The sequence below is a fragment of the Benincasa hispida genome, chromosome 3 (genome assembly GCF_027475165.1).
Source record: "Benincasa hispida cultivar pf3 chromosome 3, pf3_genome.v1.1, whole genome shotgun sequence".
NCBI classification, from domain to species: domain Eukaryota; kingdom Viridiplantae; phylum Streptophyta; class Magnoliopsida; order Cucurbitales; family Cucurbitaceae; genus Benincasa; species Benincasa hispida.
The window spans coordinates 67171760-67193951 of NC_143480.1; the positions used below are offsets into that span (position 1 = coordinate 67171760).

The 22192-nt window shown below is 29.8% G+C and overlaps 2 protein-coding genes and 1 long non-coding RNA gene across 4 annotated transcripts; 1 reads left to right on the forward strand and 2 right to left on the reverse strand.

The window, feature by feature from the left end:
• The first annotated feature begins 2455 nt into the window (after positions 1-2455).
• MYB60 (myb domain protein 60) lies at positions 2456-4119 on the forward strand. Its single transcript, XM_039026712.2, has 3 exons — positions 2456-2717; positions 2833-2962; positions 3324-4119. The coding sequence occupies exons 1-3, from the start codon at positions 2585-2587 to the stop codon at positions 4066-4068; spliced, it is 1008 nt and encodes a 335-aa protein (XP_038882640.1). The 5' UTR covers positions 2456-2584; the 3' UTR covers positions 4069-4119.
• Positions 4120-12180: 8061 nt separating this feature from the next.
• On the reverse strand, positions 12181-14415 carry LOC150037486 (uncharacterized). Its single transcript, XR_016528552.1, has 2 exons — positions 14238-14415; positions 12181-12596 (listed from the first exon to the last, which is right to left on the reverse strand). It is a non-coding gene; the product is annotated as an uncharacterized LOC150037486 (long non-coding RNA).
• Positions 14416-15924: 1509 nt separating this feature from the next.
• On the reverse strand, positions 15925-19660 carry ABCF4 (general control non-repressible 4). Of its 2 annotated transcripts, none has more exons than XM_039025883.2 (2): positions 19429-19660; positions 15925-18369 (listed from the first exon to the last, which is right to left on the reverse strand). In XM_039025883.2, exon 2 carries the CDS (start codon positions 18354-18356, stop codon positions 16179-16181), a length of 2178 nt encoding a protein of 725 aa, XP_038881811.1. In that variant the 5' UTR covers positions 18357-18369; positions 19429-19660; the 3' UTR covers positions 15925-16178. The 2 variants fall into 2 exon arrangements, with proteins under 2 accessions (XP_038881811.1, XP_038881812.1); XM_039025884.2 differs by having other exon boundaries at positions 15925-18391; positions 19429-19652.
• Between the last annotated feature and the right edge of the window lie 2532 nt (positions 19661-22192).

A 22192-nucleotide genomic window follows, 5' to 3' on the forward strand; every position in this document is an offset into this window, starting at 1 on the left:
AGTTCAGTGAGATATTAACATATACACGCGATATAAAAAATAGTATTGACACGTAAATTTTAGCATGTGCTTGTCGTCGTTACGAACTCTTCGTGGGCTTGACTTTCGACTCATTTCGTTTGGTTTAGTCTTACTTTTCGAGTCGATCTACATTAAAGATCTTCAAACTAGTGTGCTAACTACTCTTAGTTCGTATAGGGATTGTATAGTTAAACTAAACACACAAAAGTGAAGTCAGAGTTGCTTTGTTAATTTCTTAATTTTTCCCTTAGAAGGTTGAATGGGGCTATCTATCGTGTCCTTCCTCTAATAGTCCTATAGTTACATATAACTCCGATGATGTTAACATTGTTTATGGAACTTGAGGCTGTAGAATACTTGAATGAGTGTAACCCAATACCGGTTTGGTCAGTGGACCAAGAATCTAAGGCTTTGATTTTTTCCTGTTTGAGAGGTGCATCTTCACATATTGCCTCTCAAATTTCCTTGGACTTAGGTCCGTCGTGGGCATCAAGCCTTAATCTGGGGCAACCCCCAACAAATAATAATAAGAAAGAACACTTCACTCCTAACATTAGATCATCCTTTGATTCAATAATATCCAAAATAGAAACCTCTAACAAAATATTCAGTCTCTAATCCATAGTTTGCTATTAAAAAAGGTGACTTGAAAATTAGTGTGAGTTTAATTTTTTCATACTATGGTATAAGAGATTTATTTTTACTTACACAACAAGTTTTAACTTTTAGATATTTATCTTGTGTTCCTAATTAAAATTGAAGTGTCTTAATCCCATTTTGCAGTTTGACATCTCAGTGATGCACCATTAAATATTTGAGGTCCCCATAGAAATAGAAATAAATTTAAGAGAGAGAAAAGATTGTGATATTAGAAATTCCATAGTCTCACAACTTCAAATGTGCTTTACCTTTTATTTTTTTTTTTATTTATTTTTTTTAAAAAATTTAAGCCACATAAGAATAAGCCTAAGCTATTTCACTCTTTATTCTTACTATTAAGCTTCCCAACCTTTTTTTTTTTTTAATTATTAACTAAATGATAAGCCATTTGAAACATAATTCAATTGGTTTAGACATATAACGATTGACGTTAGAGGTTTGGATCTCTCAACTGCACAAATATTATTAGAAAAAAGAAAAGACTAAATGACCATTAAATATGCATACGGTATAAATTTTAACTAATTTGAAATAGTGTTATATTTTTTTTAAAAAAAAAGTCGGGAACTTTGATCTTTGTTTGAAAAGTACTCTTACACTTTCGACGGTTAAAATATTACTCTTAGTCCCAATTTCTACTCGAGAAATTCAAAGATTTTTACTTCAAATATAATTCTAAAATATTTATGAAAAGTCAAAATAATATTATACATAAGATTTGATGTATTCAATATAATAACATCTAGAAATATACATAAGATTTGATTAAACCATGGAGTAGATGAAATAGAAGCTAGCTCAATCCACACAATCCACCTAAACATAATTCATATGACAAAATAGGAATCTCAAAATCAAATACATAATAATCCATATTCAAAATTTATAATTTAACCAAATGTTTAGTCACTATGTCACGCTTCATAACAATTTTGTTTTTTATTTTTTATTTTTGAAATGTATAGTTTTCACTTTATCTTAAAGAAACACTTGAATTCTTAGTCAAATTTTAAAAATAAAAACTACTTTTTGAATATTATTCTTTTTTTTTTTTAAAAAAAAAGACTTAAACTTGATTTTTCAAAACATGAGTAAAAAGTGAATAACAAAACATAGAAAAATATGAGTGGAAGTAGTTTTGGGGAAAACATCTAACTACGATCGTGAAAATAAGTAGAAAAGTAATAGAGAAATTAAAAAAAAAAAAAAAAAAAAAACTGGGAACACGTGATCAATTAATGTGAGGCGAAAAAACCACGAAACAGAAAAAAAAAATCACTATGTAAAATTATTACAATCACATCAAAATCTCTCTGTCCTTAGCTACAATATATCACATCTCTCAAAGTATTATTGTACTCACACAATTGAACTAGTATATATCGAACTAAAAGTGCTTCATATTAGGATAATGTGTTGAAACTGAAAGTATAGACTTCTTTTATTATTGCTTGAAACTCATTATTTTCTTGAACTTTTCAAATGTAGAACAAGCACCTCTTCTAATATTTAGTCAAAACCCAATAAATAGAATGTATATAAAGTTAAATTATAAAAAAAACAACAAAATGATTATCGAACACAATCTAAACTTTCAGGTCTGTGTTAGCTAAAAGTACTTATTAGACATTTTCAAAGTTGAAGACGTACGAAACAAATATAAACGGAGTTTTTTCTCGTACCACTAAACTTGTAATTTAACCTTTAGAAAAAAAACTTTGGGGTTTGGCACACCTGAGTTAAGTCATGATCTGTATTTAAGCAATCACATGGTGACAACACTATTTGGAGGGGAAGAGAGAGAGAGAGAAGTCTCTATCTATATAACAAAACAAACAACAATAATAATATGAGTTTTTGAGTTGAAAATTGAAGTTTTAGAGAGAGAAACTAGAGAGAGAGCATGGGAAGGCCTCCATGCTGTGATAAAGTGGGCATCAAGAAGGGTCCTTGGACTCCAGAAGAGGACATCCTTCTTGTCTCTTACATTCAACAACATGGCCCTGGTAATTGGAGATCTGTTCCCACTAACACTGGTATTATATATCATCTCTTTCTCTCTCTTATTCTGTCCTCGAGATCGATCTGGGTCTTACTCACTTTCTCGATCTAATGGATTACGGTAAATTTAATCTTTTATTCTATTCTCAGGTCTCCTGAGATGCAGCAAAAGTTGCAGGCTCAGGTGGACCAATTATCTTAGACCGGGAATCAAGAGAGGTAACTTTACTCCTCATGAAGAAGGAATGATCATCCACTTGCAAGCTTTATTGGGTAACAAGTAATTATCTTCATCAATCTCTCTCTCTTTTTTATAATAAAATTGTTTTTTTAGTATAACAATAGTAGAGTGGGAGATTAAACCTTCGATCTTTAAATAGGAAGGTCAGGTCAATTATTGTTGAACTGAACTCAATGCAAAAAAAAGAAAAAAATTGTTTGTCGAGATTTGTGTATTGAAAATTTTAGTATTTTTATTTCTGTTTTTTATATTATCAAATGGGGGAGGAAATAATATTTTAGATGTTGAAATGTTTTCACTAATTCGAAAGATTTTAGAGTGATATATGTTACGACGATGAATTTAATTTAATCATTTATTCATATTTTTGACAAATTTTTGTCATTTTATTATTTTGCAGATGGGCTGCAATAGCTTCGTATCTTCCACAAAGGACGGATAATGATATTAAAAACTATTGGAACACTCACTTGAAGAAGAAGCTCAAATCTGCTTTTGAAGATAATAATTCTCCTCATACTTCCAAAGCTTCAGATCATCACTCAACAACTTCTGAATTTTTCTCAAAGGGTTTCTTTAGTGATTCTTCTTCCAAGAGGACAACCTTGGATTTCGATTCCGCCACCTCCTCCTCCGCCGCCTCATGTTTCGGCATGAATCGATCCTCCACCGCTTCGCCGTCGTCGTCAACTTATTACTCGAGTGCCGAGAATATCTCGCGCCTACTCGAAGGATGGATGAGATCTTCTCCAAAGAAAAACGATGAGAATGACAACGATAACAACAACGAGAATTTATTCTATTTTCACGAGAAACAAAGTCATGATGGAGATTGTCCCATGGTTTCCATCCAAGGCTTAAAACCGAAAACCGAGCAAGATGGCGGCGACGGGTTAGCAGTCGGGAAGGAGATCGAGTCGTCCATCGCATCGGCCGAGAACTTGAACAATGATGACAATAATTTTGAAGTTGGTAAGATGAAGAAGAAGATGAGTTATGAAAGTTGTGAGAATGATAATATTAAGCAAAATAGAAGTGAAAATAACAATCAAAATAATCCTCCATTGTCATTTCTTGAGAAATGGCTGCTTGATGACACTGCTGTTCAAGTAGAGGAGATGATGGCATTGTCACCAATGTTCTAACAACTTTGTTATTATTATTATTTTTTTCAATTTAAACTTTTTTCAATTTTAGGGTTTGACTACAATGGGAGATCAATTGAAGAGAGATGTTCTTTTTCTCTCAAAAAAAAAATGTGATAATATTTAGATTTAATTTCTCAAATTTCCTTAAGTTTAGAGTTTAATGAATTCTCAACCTTCATATAATTGTATATACTAATCAATTACTTTTTTATTAACATATATTATAAGGTGTCTTTTCACTCTTATATTGAAAGGGTAATTGTGAATATAACAATCATGCCCAAAGTATTAGTAGATATACTACAAATGTAAAAGAATTTACAAATATAGCAAAATTTCAATCTAGTCCTTGTAATCTATGAGTTATAGGCTAAGATTTTGCTACATTTGCAATTCTTAAAAATATTGATATACATTTGAATATTATATCTAAAAGTGTTACTCATTACAATTACTCCTATATCGAAAAGTTTGAATTTAATTAAGTTTGGTAATCTATCATATTAATTTCATAAATTTAGTTTAGTGTTTGACTTAAGGATTGAGTTTTGTATAATAATCAACATTTATTAGAGCACTATTGAGTCTACATTTTAAAATTTGTGGTTTTACCTGTTCATCTTTGTTTGTATGATTTTCTCTAGCTTTATTTTTCACTTGTTTAAAATTTATAATAGGTTTTAAATTTTTATTTATATGAATCAATTAGTTTAAATTTTTCCCCACAAAAAATTTGAATCAATTTTTTTTTTTTTTTAATTAGCATGATTAAGACTTCTAAAATCCATTATTTCTCTATACAATTTAATCATTACTTATACAAAATTTGGCTTTTGCAATAAAAAAACCTCAATTACCTAAATTTATTAGGGAAATTTCTATAACCATGAGTTAATTAAAAGAAAATTAGATCAACCTTAAAATTAAAATAAATATGTTCCCTAATTCATTGTGCCAAATTGTCAAAGAAAATGATTCATGCATTACAAGAATGTTAGATTTTTTTTTTAATAAAAAAGAATAATTTCATAGCCTTCCAATCTAACATATCAATATGTTATTCCTTATATCAAATCATGAAAGAAAATAATAAAATGTAATAAGATTATATTAGATATGATGAGAATTATTAGAAAAAGAATAATACATATAAAGAAAGAATTTAAAAGAAATGAATCAATTGAATCAATGTATTCTAAATCAAATCTTCATATGACACATGGCTTTCTAATCTCTTTTTTCTTCTCAAACCTTTGAAATTAAACCAATCTCTTTAATACTAACAACCTTAGGGCCTACTAGGTTAATTATTTTGTTCTTTTGTTTTTTTTTTCAATTATATATATATATATATATATTAATTTCAACCAAATTTGGTAAACAAAAAAAATACATTTTTGAAAGCTAAGTAACTATTTTCGAAATAGGTTTATGAAACAAAAAGAGCTATGATTCGATCTCGTTTCTCTTAATTTCAAAAAAAATTAAGACAAAACTATGATGGAATCATTAGTAAATGATATATTCTAATATTTTATTTCATCAAGTGAATTTAGTTTAGTGAGATCGTTGACATTTAACTGCAAAAACAAGCAACACTAACATATATTAGATCCGTGGTTGATTTTTTTGCTTCTATTATACTAAAAACATTGACATGCAATCATTTCTTTGAAGTTAGATATTCGACTTTCGTATCCTTCAATAATTATTATACTAAAAAAAATCTAAAAAGAACTTATACTATCAACAAAAGTGTCATTAAATTAGTTAGTAATACTATAAAGAAAAAGAAAATAACTTTCAAAGTATAGTAATAAAACCCATCTTTACCAAACATTTGTTCGGGAAAATAGAATTATATTATGGGAAATTTTAGTAAATAAAAAAATCTTAAAAATATTTACGCTTTATAGCAAAAAGTTCCAAAAAAAACACTTTTAAAAATTTTTTGTCATATTTTTAAATATTTTTTATATTTAAAATGGTCCTTTAAATTTTGAAAAATAGGTTCTAAACGTAGCTAAACCCTAGTTTAATTTATTTAGAGTTCATCAAAAGTTCCAAGAATATTGATTATTTAACAATAAGACATAGAGGGAGAATTACTAAGCTTGATTTTTTAAAGATGGAAAACAGAAAGAATGAAAATAGTGGTCAAAATTTTAAAATATAAATATGTGTGTGAAATAATATGATTAAAAAATGTTTAATATGTCTCTCAACTTTTATATGTGTTTATTTATGGTCCCTAAACTTTAAAAAGTTGTCTAATATGTTTTAAACTTTCAATTTTGTGTCCAAATAGTCTTTTAATTATTTGATATTTCTTCAAATTCGCGAACCTACTAGATCTAAAAATTAAAATTTTAAAAGTCCTACTAAACATAAAATTCAATACATGTCTAACAGGTCAATTAATTTTTAAAATTTTGAACATATGTTAGAAACACAAAAAATTAAAAATCAAACTAACCTTTTAATTAAACCAAAAAAGAGTGTGAAAAATATTGAAGTCTATTTATTACAATAACATGCATTGGGCACCTCTTCTTTTCCCTTCTTTATGCATACAACTAGGAGAGAGATGAGCAAGAAAAATAAACCAATCTCATATCACTAATGGCAAATAAAAGAACAATAAGTAAAACTTATTTATAAATATGGCAAAATGTCACTAACAATCAATAATAGATTACGTTAGACATTTATCAATGTCAGTAATAAAAGTCTATCACGATCTATCCCTGATAGACAATGACATTTTGTTATACTTGAAAATATTTATCACAATCTCATATCACTTATTGTAAATGAAAGAAAAATGAGTAAACTATCTATCAATAATGATAGACTGCAATAGACATTTATCAATATCAGTAATAGAAGTTTATCACGGTCTATCACTGATAGACAATAACATTTTACTATATTTGAAAATATTTTCAATAATTTTACCATTATATGTATATATAAAAGGTCTCGAGAATATTATTATTATTAGTTATTAGGCATATAAAAATAAAAGGTAGAAAATGTCACGAAAATCTTGCAGAAGCAAAAAAGAAGAAAATGGGTTGCCCACAAATCCTTCTTGTTTTGGTAAATCTCTATGAGAAGAAAGAAAGAAAGAAACTTGTGATCTTTTTCTTCAACTTTCGGTGTCTCAATACTCAATCCATCTCTTCATATTTGCCTTTTAATTGCTTTTCCCTTTTACTTTTACTCTATATATTTATTTCCTTCCATTTAAATTCAATAATATTCTCTAAAACCAAACCAAACCACTTTCTACTTTATTTTATTTCATAAATATCTTTAACCTTTCGACTTTTTTTTAATATCTTTATAAACTTTTTAAAAAAAAGTTCACAAATATCTTTACGGTTAGTTTTCGTTTCAAGAATGTTTTTGAACTTTGAAAAGTGTCATTAATACCCCTAAATGGTAAACCAAAAAATTGAAAATTTTCTTTATCGTTAGTGTACAAATGAAACATATTGAGAAAATAGTGTAGAACTTTCAAATGTTGTATTAATATCCTTATAAACTTTTCTTAAAAAAATGGTTTAAGAAATTCCCTTTCGCTTGTATATGGACAAAACAGTTGATCTATATACTCCATCATTCCTTCCTTTCAGTTCTACAATACTCTATTAATCGTCTTTTTTTCGTACTCGTAATATATATTCTAATGTACATTTCCTTTATTTTTTTTTTTACAATAAATGATTTTAATGTAACTTTTGAAAGTTAAAAGTGGTATTTTTTTCAACTTCTTTCTAATTACTCAAAGGTATTTTTTTTAAAAAAAATTATGTTTAAGGGTATTAGTGAAATTTTCAAAGTTCAAAGGTTTTTTTTTTTAAAAAAAAAAAGCATTTATGTTATAAATAAAAGGTAAAAATATTTTTTAACTTTTCTTTTTAAGTTTAAGGATATTACTTAAACTTTTGAGAATTTAGGATATTCTTGAATCAAAGTACAAGATACAAAGTTTAGGAATATTTTCTATAACACCATAAATACAACATATTGTTTTTTTCATAAAGTAATTGTCACTTAGGTTTTTTTTTTTTTTTTTTCTATATTATATTTGAATATAAATTGAATTTGTCAAATTTGATTGATCATACATGTTCGACTTAAAATATTGCAAACTTGACTAAAAGATTAGAAGTTTGATTCTACACTTTCATTGGTGAACTCAAAAATGAAAATATATATGTAATTTTTTTTTTTTTTTAATTTTTGTCCCTTCGCATGTATCCCTAATAGTAAATAAGTCTATAAATTCCTATTTGAATCTAGGCCTTATTTTTTCCCTTTTTGTATGGGGCAAAGAATGAATTAAGAGGCTATTTTTAATACTTTTTCTTAAGACCTAGAATAGATTTTTAAATGTTAAAAAAAAAGCGACAACAAATGTGGGAACGAAGATTTAAAAATTTCATCTCAGAGAAAGAAATAATATCTTAATCACTTAAATGTGCTAATGCTATGTTGACAATGTATTTTTTTAATCCAATAACTGGTTATATAGAAGAGATTGAAATCTTTAACCTCTTGGTCGGAGACATGTTTTAACCTATTTGAACCATGTATATTTTTTCTCGAATTCAATGATAGTTTGATAAGGATCAAACTATCAATCTTTTGGATGGTATAATTGATGCTATATCTACTGAATTATGCTTGGGATTGACGGATGTATTCATATTAACAAAAATAAAAACAGTTATACTACAAGAAAAGTAAGTTTCAATAATGCGTAAAAATGCGTAGTGAAAGTTAAAAGAAAAACGCCACTAAAAGTATTAGTAACACCTATACGCGAGTCACGATATATATGTCACAGTAGCCTCGTAATCGAAAATGTACAAATCTATAATTTTTCATACAAAGATAAGCCGAGAAAATATTTCACTCATAGAATACAAAAAGAAATAAGAAACTAATAAAATTGAGTATTCAGACATACTTTTACTGAATATATGTTTTACAAACTGAAATTATTTTCAAGAAATTAAGTTCTTTAAATAAGAGGAAATAATGCAATTTTATTCATCAAGTATCCATATGGTACACATCAATACATAAATTATGATAAATAATGTAAAATACATTTCGAAATAGATCGATGAACTTAAAAAACAATGAATAATGATAAATAAAAAAGAAAGCAAAGCCATATTTTCATTTAATACATTTAATAAGGAAATGCTAGACCTCAAAAAAAAAAAAAGAAAGAAAAGGGAAATGCTATAATTCAAAAGTAATTCAAAATAATAAAGTTAAAGTAGAACTCAAAATAATTAAGTTACTATTGAAAAGATGCCATTATTCATTTGGTCATTAAATTAAAATGCACAAGAAAAAGAGAGGCCACCAACTAGGTGCAAAATAAATGAAAACTTGAAAAGAAAGGAAGCATGATGTATGAGGATTTTTTAGATGAAAGTTCAAATTTTACATGTTTTGTTTCTTCCAAAAAATAATATATAAAATAAGGCCTCGATAGTACATGTCTTATATCACTTGAGTATGTGGCAACTAATGGTCCTTTCATCATATTTTGCCTAAGAAAATTCATAGGAAGAAACCAAAGACAGGATTGCTTCAAGCGAAACACGCTTAAATTTGAAGTTTTTATTATTGATTCACCGAAAAGTAAGTGTATATCATATTAGTATAGGTAGTAGCTATCAATTGTGAAAGTGGGTTTAGCTCAACGATAATTGACATAACCTTCCTCCACAGAGGTCGGAGGTTCGATCCTCATTTTGGTAATAATTGTACTAAAAAAAAGTAGTAGCTATCAATTCCTATAAAGACTTTCTTAACCATGTTTACATGTCCTCAAGATCATTCAGTACCCCATTCTAAACTGAATATTACAAATTCTTAATATTTTTAACATTATATACAAACACTCAATTATATTTTTTTTACTAAAAAAGAGTTAAGTTATATTTTATTAAAAAAAAAGTTTGAAATCGTATTGACTTATAAAATAATTTTTTTAGTACAATTAGTGGTAAGAAGGTTTCTAACTATAGACATTGTAGTTATTGTTTGGAACAAGTAATGGAGTTGTGAACTCATGGAATTATGAAGTCACGAAGTTGTGAATTCATGCGACTTATAGTATAAGAAGCTAATAAGATATAAAATTGATATTTTTTTTAGCAATGGAACCCACAAACTCGTTAAACAAGGAGTGGCCTTTACAACTCCTCCTCTCCTACACCATACTTCCCGACTTCTTAATCCAAACACCCCAATGTACTTATATGCCACTTAGACTGTGGCTCATCTTGGGGTCTTATAAAGTAATTTTATAAACATATTAAACGTCTTGTTTTACCATGATTTTTAATGCTAAAAAAATTATATTATATTAGATGTTATTTTTACGAGATTCGTGATTCGAATTTCCTGACTTCCAATTGTGCTAAAAAAAAAGTCTTATCCCTATCAACTTTATTTGACTAAACATTTTCTAGATTCTTAATTTCCATTTTATTGGGGAGTTCTCATTGCTTTGGGCCAAGGAAGCGAAGGAAATGAGTTCGATTACTTCTTCTCCACCTTTTTTTTTAATTCATATCCTTACCTGCGCTTTGCGTGCCATTGGCGCTTTATTCTCCTTTTATTCTTCAATGGACGATTAAGATGAACTTCACCGTACTTTCCCAATTCAAATTGAAAAGACTATCTCACATCGAGATGTCGATTCATTTTCCATCCCAAAAAGATGGGAAATTAGTAACCCCTATTCCATATGAATCAAGGTCTGGCTCGTGTCATTCCAACAACTGGCGAAGAGTAATATTGTTTAAAAATGCAATTAATAATTATTATTGATTATTGATTTTCTATGCTTCATTGAGTGTAATCTCAAATAATTTGTATTGCAAAAATTTCTCATTCTTTAACTAGTACTTGACTATTGAGGACGTGGATATACTTTAAGGGACTAATTTTATTTATTTATTTATTATTTAGCCATCAAAGGATTATTAATTTCAAAGTTTTGTACTGGATTCCGAGTTCATTGAATCGAAAACAAGACTAATGAGAAAAATCAATTGATATATTGAATCATACGAAAAGATAAATCAATTTACACCTTGAACTTTGAAAGTCGTATCAATTTAAACCTAGATTAATGAGTGTATCAATTTAATCTCTAAACTTTTGTAAGTGTATCAATTCAAATCTCATACTAATAATTGTATCAATTTAAATCCGAACTTTCATAAATGTATCAATTTAAACCTTAATTTTCACAAGTATATCAATTTAAACCTTCCATCATTTTTTATTTGGATACTTTAAGAAAACTTAAGATTTGAATTGATATACTTATAAAAATAGGTTTATATCGATACCATTATTAATTTGGGGTTTAAATTGATACTAATCTCAGGGTTTAAATTGATACAAAAGCTAAAAAAAAAAAAAAAAAAAAAAAAATGAAAACACCTACATTCATGCTGAAAGGAACAATAACTTCAATCCAATTTTCTCAAACATAATTTATCCAATTTCCACATTAATAATCGGAAGACGGTTGAGTATGAAAAATGTAAAAAATTAGAATAACCAATGTGAACATTAATACTAATATAAAAATCAGAATAATACAAGAAACAAGATACATTACCCTCTCTGTTAAAAGTTTGATCTTTTGCCCTACCTTTGGTTGAATTTAAAAACAATAAACCAATGACAAACAAATTACAACTTAAAAGTATAAATATTCATGCTTAAAAATGTTTATTTGATTCATAAACTTTAAAAGGTGTTTAATAAGGTCACTGAACTTTCAGATTTTGTATCTATTTGATTTTAAGACCATAAAAAGTATCACAAAAATGTCTTCAAACAAAGGATGACCTCTAAATTTTTAATAGACGAACAAGACACAAAGTTGCAAGTTTAAGAACCTATTAAACATAAAATTTAATTTTAGACCATCAGCTAATGTTAAAAATTCTAAACATAATTGAAAGTTTAAAGACCTACTCAACATGAAGTTGAAAGCTTAGAGACTTATTAGTCTAATAATCATTTGTCAATCTAAACAATTTTCCAAAATATATGTCAACATCAACATCCCATCTATATTTTTATCCACATCCCTAAAAAAAAAAAAAAAGATATCAATATCTTTGTCCACATCAAGATCTAAATTCTAGCAGGGCATTAACAAGTTTGAATAATGATCTAATTGCTGCTTCTAGTGCAGCTCCTCTGAGTACCATTATGGCACACTACAATATCATCTGCCTATTTCATTGACAGGGAAAAAAGAACTAAAGACATACACCCTTTCTGTAAAGACTAAAGAAACTTACTTTGTCCTCTGTCATAGCAGAGTATTTTTCTAGTTATATCCAACACAACCCTCCATTTCTCTCTCTGTCTCTATCTTATTTTAGTTAACTATTGTAGAGAGAGATAGAGAGAAAGAGAGAGCCATCACATCAGTTCTTGGACAAATTACTTTGAAACCCCACCTATCAAAAATAGCAATGCATGATGAGAGTGAAATAAGAGCCACCTCCTATGGCTATTGATCCTAACACAGCATTAAACAGCCAGCCTTTTTCTTCTTCATTTCATTACAAATAGTGTTTGTATGGGAAGGGACCACAGCTAGCATTGATTCTAAAATCTATTCTCACTATATACACTAATTTAACTTCCACTTAGGATTAGCTGGTACTATGTGACTGGTCTGTGTGTGAAGATCATGCTGTCAAATGTCACCCTAACTTTATGATTTTCTAGGTCCTCATCCAAGAGTGATTCTATAATTTAGGTGAATTATGTGTTTACATCTACACAATTTTTTTTTTGTTTGCATATATATTTAACTTAGCAGTTTTAATTTCGTAAATTTTTAGTTATAGCATTTCTATGATTATTAACAATTGAAAGGCTTTCTATGATTATTAACGATTGGAAGGTTTTCCTTATAGACTTGTTTCGGGAGGGGAAGGATTCTCTCTGCCCCTTGCACGTAGGTTGGTCTTTTGTCTTTGGGTGGATATATGATTTCTTAGTTTCCCATTTAAAAAATAAATAAATAAAAATAAATAAAAATAAAAATCTAATGATTTAAAGAGTAGTAACTACAAAACTAATACTTTTGGTTAATCACGTAGATTGCCTTTGGTAATTATATGGTTCTTAATTTTTTAATTTTTGAAAATTAAGTCTATAAACACCCCTTCCACTTCTAAATTGTATTATTTACTTTTTACCCATGTTTTCAAAAACCAAACTGAATTTTGAAAATTTGAAAAAAAGATAAAACTTGTTTTTGTTTTTAGAATTTGAATAAGAATTCAACCAACTCTTCCGAAGAAATATGCAAATCATTGTAAGAAATTAAAAGGAAATAAACTTAATTTCAAAAACTAAAAACCAAATGGTTATCAAACAAGACCGAGTTATTAAAGATTTATGTCCAAGTGCAATTGTCCTTTGAGTTTGAATTATACTTATTTGTTAGGCATTTGTCTTGATTGGGTATAGATAATTTTTTCATAGTTTAATCTTATGACTAGATTTTGATATTTTTTTACAATTGGATTTAAGAGTTTTTTGGATCCTAAGTATATCTGGCTAGATTGACTTTGAGGTAATTTATTGGTTTGATTTTCAGCCATTCAACTTGGTTTTGAGAATAGTATTAATTCCATATTCGAAATGAAAAAGAATCAAAACTTTAAGAATAAATTTGTATAACCCAATTGCAATTAAATTTCCTTGTAAAAATTTTTTATTTAAAAAAAAAAATCCTCTCTTAATTATTGTTAAATTTCTTTTAGGATGTTGCCATTATATTCAATATTTTTTATACTAAAATAAGAAGAGTTTGATTAAAATCCCTAAACTTTAGACAAACTACATTGCATTTTAATCTTATAAGGACCAATACTAAAATAGAATAAGACAAAGTATAAAACCAAAGTAATACTCTAACCATTTTTAATAATTGTCATAATAATCATTATTTGTGAACCAAATAACACGTAAGTTCAGACAAATAAAGCCTCATCACATGACTGGATCTCCAAGAAATTATTCCCCTACTAAAACTTCAGCAATTATCATTTAATATTAAAGGGAGAGAAGAAAAAAAAACTTACATGATTCCATAAATGATCCACTTATTGTCCACGGATGAGCTGATCCCACAGCCTTGAATGCAATTGAATCCTGTCCAATTCATAAAACAGCTTTTAAAACCCCCTGTTTATCTCCCTCTCTCTCTCTCTCTCTCTCTAAAACAATATCTATGTACAATGGCAATTAAAAGAAAGGTAATTGCTTACCGCAAGTCTACAGCATTTATGTAACCTTATTTATAGCCATCAAATTAGGACAATTATCTGGACCCAGTTACAGAAGAGAAAAAGCAACCCATCTTGCTCAAAGGCCTGAAAGGTCATCAGAGTCAATAAAATCTTGATTTTGTTTACCAAGTATCAATTTTAATAATAATGAACCTTCCAGAATAGCGTCATATCGCCTTTGATAAATACATAATGCAGGTAATAGAAGAAACTCATTTCAACTACAAACGAGAATAATAAGACTAAAAGGATCCTCTAATAATCTATTTCATTTTCAACAAACAAATGATTCCTTGGGGTCCTAGGGTTGGTCACTTTTCTTGGTTGGGATGAAAACAGTGGATTCTGATCATTCTTTTGTCTTATAAATTTGAAGTGAACAATGTATTAATTTTTTTTATATATAAACATCTGCTTTCATTGAGAAAAAAATAATAATAAAAGAATACCTTATACACAAAAAGAACAAGCCCAAGGGCAATAAAAAACTCCACTAGAGAAAGGGAGTCCAACACTAAGAACAATGTTGCCTAGAAAGTAATTACAAAAAATCTTTGAAATTGGAGTCCAAAGAGAAATGTGAAATCTCACCTGGGACCAAATCTCACTAAGGTCCCACTCAATAGCTCTAAACACTTTGTTGTTCCTTCCCCCAAAGATTAAGTTTTAATTTTGTTTTTATCATCTCGGATAGAATTTGTTCTTATCAAAAGGGTTCTTTATCCACCAGCATCTTTTATTTCTTTTGGTTTGGACTCGACTAACCCGAGGCCTCTTCTCTTTTCAGCATAAGGTTGTCCCTCGGTGATTCTTCTCTAGGCCCCAAACCCTTTCGATCTTGGAAAATCCTGAAGTTAAGGATTATATGAGTTCTTGTGATTTTCGTGAATTTTATTTTATAAAGAATTCATTGATATAAATATTAATTGATATTTTCATACATTTAAGAGTTTACCATTTTCAAACTTGTTTTACTATGGTGGAGAAAAACACGCCTAGCCTGTATAACTACAGGGTCCTGAGGAAAATATTGGACCCAGAAAGATCAACTTAAAATAATGCTCATGGCTAGAAATAATTAATGCTCAATCCGTCGGGATACTGATTGCATTAAAAGACTTGCTCTATTTGTTTAAGCAAATCCAATATACCGTAACAACTAATTCAATGGAAAATTTTCCTTTCCCTAACCAAAATGAAGTACAAAAATCTGAGAGAGTATAAGCTACTGACCCGGGTTTTCGGAGTAGGTCTTTCTTCTCCTGGTTGAGCCTCCTCGATCATAATAGTCACTTGAACAATTGACTGGGTTTAATTGTTCACACCATATTCCAAGCAAGCCTCGTTATTCAACAGCCAAAGAAAAGCTTTATGATAATTATTAGTCAGATAACACAAAATATATTCAATAATAAAATCACTGATCTTTGTGCATTTTCGGGAGTGGAAAATATAATCTGAGCACCAATGGAGACATAAATAAAGAAGGAACCAAAAATTTTGAATACTGTGAAATTCTTAATAGAATATGTTACAGTAGCTCGAGCAAAACTCATGACAATTCTCTCTCTAATTGTACATACCCGAATTATAAGTAATTCACGCACGAAGGATATTACAGAATTAGGACACATTGACCTGAATACTTAAAATGTAAAGTAAACATCAGAAACCAAAAAGGATAAAGTAGAATGTGCTACTCGAAAATCCGACGTCTTTCTCAAGATAACTTATCTAATCATCAACCTCAGCTTTGATCTCCTTTTGCAATTGTTCCTTGTATTCCTCAAAAGTTCCAGGGAAAAACTCCACAGTGCCATTTTCAACAACCCAAATTTCACTTTTTTCTTCATCCTCGCAGACACGTGATATGAGTCGGGAATCATGACTAACGAGAACAACTCCACCAGTGAACTCATCCAAGGCATCAGCAAGTGCATCAATACTCTGCATGTCCAAGTGATTTGTTGGTTCATCAAGCAGTAATATGTGTGGCTTTGACATGGAAATTGAGGTAAAAACAACCCTGGCTTTTTGGCCCCCAGACAATTTAGCAATCGGCGTGAGGTGATTGTGGCTAGGAAGTCCGAACTTCCCCAACTTAGCACGAACAGCCTCCTGCTTACTTAGACCTTCTTGATCAGGATGAAGACGAAGAAGATATTGAACTGGTGTTTCCTCCATTGTCAGAAGGTCTACAAAATGTTGCGAGTACCTCCCAATCCTCAACTTCTGGCTCCTACGAACTTCACCTTCTGTTGGTACCAAATCACCTGCGAGCAGGTTCAGAAGAGTAGATTTCCCCGCTCCATTGGGCCCAACAATAGCAACCCGAGTTCCCATATCAATTCCCACATCAACATCAGAAAGTCGAAAATCTTCCCTATTTGGATAGCTGAAGCTTACTTCAATCAACTGCAATAATGGTGGGGTGAGCTCGGTGGGTTCAGGGAAGTGGAATTCTACACTGTAATCTCTCCACTTTCTGGGAGCTTCTGGCAGGGGCTCATCTTCATCAACCTTTCCCTTGGACTTGTTCTTTGAGGCTTCCTTAGCAGCAGCAAATTTTGCTCGGTCTTTCACCTTCTCTTGCTGAGCCCTGCTTCCAGACCTCTTAGCTGCTTTCACCTGCTTATCATATATCTCAAACTTCTTGTTCATTTCTTTCCGTCGCTGCTCATACCCACTTTCAAAATCATCAAAATTTCCACGATAAAAATGAAGCCTAAAGTCATGAAGATGAATAATTTCATTGCAAACACTGTTGAGGAAATCTCGATCATGTGACACAACAACAAGTGTTTTCTTCCACCGACAGAGGTACTCCTCCAACCAGAGAACGGCCCTAAGGTCTAGATGATTTGTGGGTTCATCTAGTAATAGAAGTGTTGGCTGAACAAAAAGAGCCCGAGCCAATGAAATTCTCATCCTCCATCCACCACTAAATGAACGGGTGGGACGTGCTTGCATATCCTTGCTAAAACCCAGTCCAGCAAGAATTTTGGAAGCTTGAGCCTCAGCTGCATCTGATCCCAAGAGCTGCAACTTTTCATATAACTCAGCAAGCCTCTCTCCCGCATCATCATCATCATTGTCATCTTGACCACCATCAAAATTCTGCAAATCAGCAACTTCTTGCCGAAGCTTGACCAGCTCCTCATTAGCAGAAACAACTGCTTGGAGTGCAGTTCTATCATCACCAACCACCTCTTGTTCAACCAACAGGACATCAATATTTTTAGGAACTGGTATCTTCCTCCAAGCGAGGAGCTTTAATAATGTGGACTTTCCCATACCATTAGGCCCAACTAAACCATACCTCTTCCCGTGAGATATCTTCACTGATGCATTTTTTAAAAGCTCTTTCCCTCTAGCTGAAACAGAGAAATTATCGATTGTAATGTCTTTGACATTTGCATCAGCTTCATCATTACCATCAAGAACCGAAGCTCGGCTACCAATTACAACAGTGAAAGCATCATGGTCATCTTTTAGAGCTTCTTGTCTGGCCTGTTCTGCAGCATGGGCTGCAAACATATCTTTCCTCTCTCGTTTTTTCAACTCTTTGTCACTTACAGCCACCTCCAGAGGCTTAACCTCGGCCCGGTCCTGCCAGGGTAGCCGTTTCTGGGAACTGGTACTCTGTTGCTCCCCATCAGACACAATTTCTTCTTCCTCATCATCTGAGGGAGGGAGATCAATGCCATCAGTGTAGGCTGCAACCTTTTTTGGAGCCTTTGCTTGAGGTTTAGCACCACCACCCAAAGATGAAGATCCCTTTTTTGGTTTATCTGATTTCTGATCCATACTGGCAAGCATTTCTGACACTGAAAGCTTCTCTCTCTTCCCAGGAACATCTTTACCAGGCTTGACTTTGGAACCACCGCCTTCTTCTGTTTTCTTCCTTCCCATTGCACCAATCAACCTGATAATGGGGAAAAAATTATCTGGCATAGATTCAATAACCATCAAACATGAGTTGTTCACATCTGTCATCTAGTCTAGTAAATAAGTAATAACATTGACCATCTATTTTCTGCAACGCAAGGATCACATAAAAAGTGAAATCATCTTAAAATTTAAAAACACAGATGTGCTACACACATACTAACAAGACATGTTCCCCGAAAAATTAAGTCATAATGGCAAGCACACGAAGGGCATGATAATTCAGAGCATCAAAGGAAATTTATATATATTGAATAATAAAACGATCAGTATATACTCTCAGAAACTATAACAGACCTTTGATACCTTATGAAGCTAGAAGAGATCATTCACCACAATATAATATGCCTTATTTATTTATGCCAAACCAAAGTTCTTATTTTCTAAACATAACTTGAACACATCATTTACACCCAATTTTCTGTGCAAGCAAAATGGAACCTAAAAGTTCATTTCAAATTCATGTTTAAACAACAAAAATATTAAGAAAAAAGGCTATATAAAGTAACTATTCAAACGAAATAAATTAACTGTTCATATGAAAACCCAAAAGCATAATAAACCAGACAAGGCAAATTGCAGATTTAACATCAAAGTAATGAATTTAGAAACACAAACACACAGTCGAAAAAGCAAAGAAATAATGAATTATCCGAATTAAATAGTACCAAAACGAACAGTTGTATGGGTTAATTTTCTCAAGGAAATAAGCCACAAACTAAAATGACCTTGGAACAGTCACGAGTTCACTCCCCGACAGCCAGTAGCCACCAAACTAATACTTAGGGTTAGATCAGAAGAGTAAACACAACAAAAATAAAGCGGTTCCGATGAGGCAGAATAGAAAACAACGGACATCACCACAGGAAAAGCAATCGAAAAAGATGCAGCATAAGGAAGGATAGAAATCGAAATCCAGTATGATTTGAAATCTTGTTTAAACTTTTAATTAATCCAATCGAAAGTTGACCTAACTCCAAATTTAACCTATCTAGAAGTTGATTGAATAAGAAAAAAACATATGATCTGAACAGACCTCGACGATGAGCGACGGAGAGACGGAGAGGCTGCGACGGCAGCTGTGAGGTTGCGGCAAAGAGAGAAACTGAAAGAGAGGAAAGAAATCAGAGCGGCTGCCGGTGGGAAAAAGGAGAAATAAAAGAGATAAAATGGGAGGAGGAAAGAAGGACGATCGAGTGGGGGTTTAACGTTTTTCGTTTTTCCTTTTTTTTTTATATAATTAAAATAAAATATGAGAATTAGGGTTTTCTTTAATTATAAAATAGTAATTTTCTTTAGGCTAAATATATATTTTGAAACCTAATGTCCATGCGTCTTTCAATTTTGGCATTAAGGCTCATAAAGAAAGGGAAAAAAAACTTGCAATTTAGTCCTTTATATTTTAAGGTTAATTATAACTACAGATCAAAATGATCATATTAAATTAAAATTTTCGATCAATACAAAAATTTTCGTGCTGTTGATTTTAATTAATAATAAAAATAATCGATGAATTTGGAATCAATTACAAATATTTATGTATTAAAATTAATATATGTTGATGTCAAGATTTGGATAAAAAATACATTTGAACTTATAAAACAAAGAAAAAAAGCTTCAATACCAAAGTCGGAATGAGAATGTATAATGAAAAAGAAGTCAAAAAATTAAATTCCCTTTTATGAAACTATAGTGATGTATTTATAAGGAAAATAATTTATCTTAATCCTACTAAGATTAGGATATTAGTTTTTTCCTAATCTCAAATAAGTTAGGATTAAATCTTATTTTATCTTTTTCTAATTTATTTATTTATTTTATCAGGGTCTAAATTCACACACAACAACGTAAATGACATGAAAAATAGGCAAATTAGCATCAAATCAAAAATTGTAGAGTAGGGAAATTTTCAATTCCATTTTTTGTGATCAGCTAGCCATCATTTTCATCTAAACGTTATTTTTTCTAAAGATCATCGATTTTATTTTTGGTTAGTTTTCAATTTTGGCATCGATTTTTTGTTGTACACTCCATTTTTTTCTAAATAAAATTTCATGACCATTGAAAAAAAGATTGAGTTAAGCCTATGCCAAAAGTTGGACCTAAAATCAACTAAGTCTAGACTATGCAAGGCCCACAAAAAATCTAGAACTGACAAGTCGGAGCGGCTCAAGATCATATGAGATCTTAGACAAAACTTTGATAGATAGGTCTTTATATAGAAAATATTATCTAAAGTTTATTTTTTTTACTTTTTGAGATGTATTAAATTTTGATAATCTAAGTTTATTAATATATCATTTTAATGGATAATATGATCAATCCATTTAATCTTTCTTGCGACATACCTGACCTTAAATAAGATATTAATTTTAATTTTGAAAAGTTTTTTTTAACAGAAGCAATCGTTACTGGTATTATTAATAATATTTTATAAGCAATATATGTATTTGAAAAAGCATTTACCTTTTTTATATATAATTTAATATTTTAATAGGACAATCAATTTCATTTTGCAAGATGTCTCTTAATATTTTAAATTTAAAAAATAAATCTAAACTATTAATGTTAGAAAATGTATCATGCTTTAATGTACTTTCAAGATTAATATAATAACTTTTCAAATTATCATCATCTAATGACTTTAAAAAAAAATCATATCAGATAAGAAGTTAAAGATATTTTTGTATACTTGAAATTGTTCAAATCTATTTTTAACTGGAGAAATTACTTAATCTATAATATAGTAAAAGTAACCAATTCTAAAAGAATCTTCAGGTTATCATGTTTCTTCAATGTTAACATTCTAATCAAATTGTTTTTTCTTTGAATTATTCTTTTTTCACGGAATATTGGTTGTATTTCCATATCATTTGCAATTTCTTAACCTTTCAAGTGATCTAAGGCAACACCAATATACATATCTTTATGTTGTAAGACTTTACTCACGGATTTACAGTAAATAAGATATCATACCATATAGTCATGCCTATCAAAAATTTAAAATTTTCAAATTCATAAGAAACTAAACAATTAGCTTCACTTTTCACTCTAAGATCTTCACTAGTTTTTCCTAATTTTAATAAAGCGTCTCTTATTTGAGGTGCTTGAAATCTTATTGCTTTAACACTTCCAATTCGACTTACCCATCGTGTTTGTGATAATGGTTTGATAGTCAAGTTGGTTATGTGGTCTAGCAAAGGTTTTTATGAATATTAGAAAAATATCTAATTTTTATCTGAAAAAATTAAATGACTTTCTCTAATGAGACTTTTTTCTACAAATAAATCAATTGATTTAGAATCAATATTTTTCCATCTTTCCTAATCATATATACTATATTTGGAATGCACCATTATCATTACTAATATCATCATTATTTTCTCTTTTTTCACTTTCTTCCTCGCTTTCTAGTTTTTTTTTTTTTTCATTCAAGTTTATTTGATTACTATGCTTCATTTTCAACCATATAATTATTTACTATTTTTGTTTCATCTTTTGATTTCTCTATACTTGTCATTTCTTCTATTATTTCGTCAATTTTATTGATTTTACTTCTAATAACAGATTTATCGGGAGCACCTTTTTTTAGATTCAATCAAATTTTCTACTCTTCTTTTCTTCCTATCCAGATTCATATTTTCTAGTTAGATATATTGATATTCTAAGTAATGCAAATATAAAAAAAATTTAGATGTTAAGGTATTGAACAATCAATAATATGAAATAATTTTTTCATAAAAAGGTGAAAGAATATGAACGAAAAAAACTAGAACTTTGAAGCAGTTGAATTGAGTTGA

Excerpts from the sequence above, each read along its gene's own strand:
- MYB60 (XM_039026712.2), top strand. The coding sequence starts at position 2,585 with ATGGGAAGGCCTCCATGCTGTGATAAAGTGGGCATCAAGAAGGGTCCT. Across the intron at positions 2,718-2,832 it reads ATCTGTTCCCACTAACACTG|GTCTCCTGAGATGCAGCAAA; the intron begins GTATTATATATC and ends TTCTATTCTCAG. Across the intron at positions 2,963-3,323 it reads CAAGCTTTATTGGGTAACAA|ATGGGCTGCAATAGCTTCGT; the intron begins GTAATTATCTTC and ends ATTATTTTGCAG.
- ABCF4 (XM_039025883.2), bottom strand. The coding sequence starts at position 18,356 with ATGGGAAGGAAGAAAACAGAAGAAGGCGGTGGTTCCAAAGTCAAGCCT.